Source organism: Colossoma macropomum, unplaced genomic scaffold (assembly GCF_904425465.1).
Source record: "Colossoma macropomum unplaced genomic scaffold, Colossoma_macropomum, whole genome shotgun sequence".
NCBI lineage: Eukaryota > Metazoa > Chordata > Actinopteri > Characiformes > Serrasalmidae > Colossoma > Colossoma macropomum.
In genome coordinates this window covers 41,801,827-41,807,826 of record NW_023494805.1, presented here as the reverse complement: position 1 = coordinate 41,807,826, position 6,000 = coordinate 41,801,827, and the positions used below count along the sequence as shown (strand labels likewise).

General features: G+C 39.1%; 1 protein-coding gene across 1 annotated transcript; it reads right to left on the bottom strand.

Moving 5' to 3' along the window:
• Window positions 1-3,864: 3,864 nt before the first annotated feature.
• On the bottom strand, window positions 3,865-4,974 carry LOC118825434 (beta-1,3-galactosyltransferase 2-like). The gene has a single exon (XM_036596022.1). It carries the CDS (start codon window positions 4,972-4,974, stop codon window positions 3,865-3,867), a length of 1,110 nt encoding a protein of 369 aa, XP_036451915.1.
• Between the last annotated feature and the right edge of the window lie 1,026 nt (window positions 4,975-6,000).

Below are 6,000 nucleotides of genomic sequence, written 5' to 3'. Positions count from 1 at the left end.
GAAACCCCCTGACCCAGCACCGGAGTCGAAGACAACACGGATTTGTTGATCAGTTCAGTCCTTGTGAGTGATGATCTGAGCAGATTAAAGGACAAGGAAGGTTGTTGAAGGCTTTGTGGACTGGTGTCTGAGGAACCACCTCCTGATCAATGCGGGGAACACCAAAGAGATAGTGGTAGATTTCCGCAGGCGCAGTCTCCTCCCTCCACCAGTGAACATTCAGGGAAGGGACATTGAGAGAGTGGACTCTTTTGAGTACCTGGGTTTTCACTTCAACAATAGACTGGACTGGTCAGATAACATTAGTGCAGAGCAAACTCTACCTGCTTAGGAGATTAACTGCAGACAGCAAGAGACTTGACAGAGTCATTAAGAGGGCCAGCTCTGTCCTGGGAAGTCTGTCTGGCTAAAAACTTTGAAAGACGAATTTTGGACCATATGTTTGTGAGCTGGTTGAGTCCCTGTGGAGTATGTTTGTATATTGCTGCCCCAAGCTCTCAAATCAGCTTGACTGTTAAAATGCACACACTGCTACAGACTTTGTAATAGTAATACTGAACCTACACGTAGGGGCTAAGGGGTTTGAGGGGTATCTTGTACTGACAACTGTGTCCCCCTCACTTCTAAAATGGCTGCTTCGCCCCTGACTTTATTTACCAAAAGTTGCAGAGGATGGAGCATGTGGCCTGGTGGCCCAACAGGCTTACCTGGTCTAGTTTTTCAGTGTATCTCTGTTTTTAATGTGTTAGACTAATTGATTACCAAGATGCATTTCTGTCTTAATCCGCAATCTGTTCTTTTTGCTTTTGACTGTTAGACAGTGTAGTGGATTACACACTTTCGCCACGCACAGGTAAACGGGGTTCTAACCCATTACATTTTCTAAGCCGCTTATCCTTCTGGGTCACAGGGGGAGCTGGTTAAATTTGGCTGAACGGCAAAATAGCCTTACATTTGTTCAGACTTTTTTATAGATTTCAATGAACCAAGCTCTTTTACAAGCAGTCTATGATCAGGGGAATTTTATTCATATTCAGATCTCTGCTGCAGAGATATGCTAACCTGCTGCATAAACTAATTTTATTCAACCTGCTGCATAAACTAAAACTAATCAAATTAACCATTGCTTCACCTGTTTTCCCTGTTTTGTAATACTTTATACTAACAATATTTGCTATCCGGTGTCGACCAGAGGAGGATGGGTTCCTCTTCTGAGTCTTGGTTCCTCTCAAGGTTTCTTCCTCCTGCTCTTAGGGAGTTTTTCCTCACCACTGTCACCACTGGCTTGCTCATGGGGGCTTTGACCCGGATCTTCTGTAATGCTCATTTTTTTGTAAAGCTGCTTTGTGACAACACCTGTTGTAAAAAACGCTATATAAATAAACTTTGCTTGCTTGCTCTTATTAACTGGTTTTCACTTGCTTTCTTGACTCAATATATCTTACTTTGCTCCTATCAGTTCTTGATGTTATAGCTGCTTTATAATCCCTCTTGTTGTCCCCAGGTTGCTGTCAAAGGCCATGTCTGTGGAGAAGATCGCTGCCATCAAGGCCAAAATTATGTTCCATCAAGACAGACCTGGATGATGACATCACCCTGAAGCAGAGGAGCGAGAGATATCGTCAGCAGAGAGCGGGTGTGGAGGATGAGGACCACTATTCTACAGAGCAGCGGGAAGGTGAGAGAAACACGAAACGATTCAGACAGTTTTACACATGGAGGTATTATAATGTAAAAGGGTTATGGTAGAAACATCTCATAAGGTCTTATAAAAGACTTTAAAGGTCATAAAATGTCTAAAAATGATTTATTTTTACAAAAGAGAAGAGAGACATTGTTTAGATTCAGCTTGCTCAGAATAGTCCGTCAAGCAAAAAATATCTAGCCAGCAGTGGTCCTGAAGGGCAAGAAGACGGCAGAACTGCTAACGGTATCAAACACATTGAAAAGACGTTGTGCTTGTATTTCATGTTTGTATCCATGTTTGATTGACAAATGTAATTATGCAGAAATAAGTGAAACTCCTCTTTAAAATCTGCTGTCCAGAGTAGTTGGTGAGTGTGCATGTCCACGTTGCTGGTAGTAAAATTGATCAACATGTGCAATTAGTGTCTTTGTTCTACTGTGTAAAAGAAGCTCCATGCTGCTTTTATTGTTAGATGCACTCTGGTAGCTTATTGAATTGTTTGTTCAGAGAGGCAAAAAAGACACTGAGGTGTAAAGTATGTTTCTGTTAAAGATTGGTTACTTGTGCAAAGGTTCAAGATTCAAGACTGGTTTAATATGTCATGTCAGAATACAGGGATTTCAAAAATACAGTGAAATTCTTATACTACAACAGTATGCCCCTACATATAAAATTGTAAACAGAAATAGAAATACACTGGGGCAAAGGGAGAGGGAGGTACTGCACATACAAGAAGGGTATTTCACATACTAGAGAAGCACACCAGGTAACAAGTAACAATAAATAACAATACTCAGCGAACTGTTCTAGATTTTCTTTGCCTCAGGATTGAAGAGTCAGTAGTTCCAGGATGTGACCTAATAGCTTACATCATCAGGAAGGCTAGTTTAACATCTTTAGATGGTGTACATTTATTGAGCTTAGTTTGGAGCTGCCTTAAGTTTGCTTTACTGTATTGAGTCACTGTGAACCAAGTGATGCTACAAATGTGTCAGTCTGCACGTAGAAACAAGTAAAAACAGGAAACAAAATAGTTTCCAAATTCTTTAGAAGGTCTCTGTGTTCAGGTCATAAGAACAGCTCATTCAATAGGACTCTCTCAGTTTTCCATGATTTTAAGATGAAAAAAAAAATACATTATATCCCTAAATTATAGTAAAGCAAGCTATAATGGTAGATGTAGTGCTGGAATAACTCTTTTGACAATGCCTTCTTTTACAGCATTAGGTATTAACCAGGTAAGTGTGAGGTACACACTCCAAAGTACAGGGTAATTATTTTGGGTAACATGATGGTAAATTCCAAGACAGTTTAACTACTATGTTTCTAGATATGACTTGTCTTCCTTGCCCACAACCTGTAGTAGGGTAATATCTGGTCCAAAACATTGACAGCATGTTCTCTTTTGTTTACAAAGCTGCTTGAAAATGCACTGAGAATATATACAGAAAGTGGCTATTCATTGGTGGATTTGTTTCCCAAAAATTTAAAACAGTTTGAATTGCGAGTTTTCAGATTTTATTTTGTGTTAATACCTACTTTATTTATCGGAAACTGACCAAAAAAATTACTTTGTGCGTTCCTGTAAAACTTGAAAGCTTTGAGATTTTAGTTTTAGATTTAACATTTTAGAATTTTAGAATTAGGATTTTATTTTATTTATTTGGATTTGACCGAAACATTTTGTGTGTTCTGTTGTAAAACCTAAAAGCCTTTGACTGGCCAGAATTTAAAAAAATTCATTTTGTATTCTTTATTTATTTGGAATTGACCAAAGAATTTAGTTGTCCATTTTGTTTCTGTTGTCCTGTAACATGTGAAGCTTTTAACTGGTCAGAATTAAGATTGAAGTTTATTGCACATACCTATTTTATTTACTTGAAATACAGCTGCATAATGTTGTACAGTACATTTTTCATGTTCAACGTCTAACAGGAAAAAAAATAATATTTAAACGAAAATAGATCTTGAGATCATGATATCTTCACATCTCACATATGAGGAAAAAAGGAACCTTTAAGTGTAACAGAAACAGTGATTTGATTTCTATGATGATATATATCAATATTGACTGATATGATAAATGTGAATTATCGTGATAAGATTTCTTTCTGTATCACCCAGCCCTAGTTCCGATGAAAATTTTCCAGAGTTGTTCCAGTTCCAGTTGTTTTTGGCTAAACCTGCAAACTTGTATTGTCGCAGGCATTGTGCTTGTCCCTCTGTAGGTCCTGCCAGTGCTTTATAATCTCAGTGGGAAGGAACCCATGAGAGGTTATCAGATTGCTGTATTTGCAGCTGGAGTATGGTACCCGCTTGAAATTAAACAGGAATTTGTTAGGCGGTGGCACTGGCTCTATTCCCAGTTTTGCCAGGCAGATCGCTATGTAAACATCCTCAAGATGCAGCCTTCTTATGCTCAGAGAAGTCCTGTAGATCAGCTCTGCCAGGTCGCCCGAGAAGACATATCCAGTTCCTGAGCAAAAAGTAGGGTACAGGTTGCCGGGGTACATCTCCGGCGAAATGTACCACTTACTGTCATTTTGTCTGATTGGGGGCTCACCTTTCAGGAGGTACCCAGTGAAATACTTTCGTTTTTGCGGAAGGCTTGGATTGAGAAGTTTTTGGATGAGGTATTCTGTATTAATGAACATGTCACTGTCCGTCTTCATAGCGTAACTGGCCCCTGGGCAGTACGTTGCTATCCAATGCATTCCCATTAGTGTCTTGATGGTAAGGTTGTAATACGAGTCTATGTAATTTTGCTGGATAATGTCATGATACTGTTGAGACTCTGCCTCTATGGAGCGCTGCAGTTGGCTGGTAAGTCCTTCTGTCATGCCGAAAAGGAAGAGCCGCACAAATCCCAAGCCCTCAGCCACGCTTTCATTCCCCCACGTCTGCCTAATGGCATCCCTGGCTTGAACATTCTGGGGCTCAACGGTAATCAGTAACACTAAGAAAGGATTCTTTTCCTGACACTTGTCTTCTTCATTGATAATGTAGTTGTAGGGTTCTATCGTAGGGATATTACCTGCTCTTACCTCCTTGCTTAAACTGGCATTAGATTCCACAGAGTTCTTCAGCCCTTGCTGGGAGGAGTCTTCCAGAATGGAGCTGAGGTTTCCCTCAGACCTTGGTGGTATGTGAGTTACACCGTACTCCTGGTGGCTCTTCTTTCCTGCCAGCAGGCTGTGTTCGCTGACGATGAGGAACACTCCCACACACAAGAGCAAAACTAGAAGTCCAGCTATGCTTGTACAGCAGTGCCTCCACTTCCACTGCATGCTTCTGTTGCTCGGGTCCTGATGCTCAGATTCGTCCACAGTTGAAGAATGAATCAGTTGTTGCGTCAAGATCTGTAGGCCAAGAAAAGCAGTTTCATTTACAGAGAAACACATGCTGTGGTTTTTATTATTTTTTTATATATTTTTTTCTGTTATAAGCTTTCAAACCGAGTGTTTCTAACATTACCCACATAATATGGCATTGCAAGGTTATTAAGTGTGTTTAGACTCTAAATTTGCATAAACAAAACTTGTCAGCTGTAACCGTTTCCCAAAAGTCTTCTTTTTCTTTTCAAGAAGTTACTTTGAAAGCAATTGTAGTACAGCATCTTTGATTTCAACCACATACAGTTGCATCATGCTGCCATGTAAAGTATCATAAGATGAAATAAAGCCCAAGATAAGTGCGTTATAATGAAAGAATGCATCTAAAAAGCTTTGCAACAGCTTGTTAATTCTTTTTGTATATTATTAAAAAATAATATATATTTAGAGGAGGTGAAATGGGTTCAGAGCTTCAGAGTTCTTTAAGTAGAAAATGGAAATTACGTTACTCTAGAAATTGATGTGCAAAGACTGTATCTTCTCTTTGTTTTAAACTTTAAATGAATGAATCAATTCATGTGCTTTTAAAAGACCTGTACAAAATTCTCCTTTTTAATTGTTTGACTTTTACTGTCAACTTTGTGACTTTGTGTCTTGTAATTTATATTTGTCAGTTGGTAGATTCATTCTAAAACTTTAAGCTGCAACTTCTGAATATTCTGATTTTAAAATATTGTAGTGTGTGTCTTGAATATTCAGAGCAAATACATGGTAGATGTGGCAGTTAGCAAACTGCCTTTTCTTCACAGGTTCTGGTCATTCAGCACCAAATTTGGCTCAAAACCAATATGTATTTTCCAGGCAAAATTTGGGGCAAACAGGCCAAGATTTTAATTGACTTTGCCTGCAGTAAAGTCACTTTTCTGCTTGCGTAACTAGGGCCTGGTTTCAGGAGGCTCTTTTGAAAGCAGTATAATACAA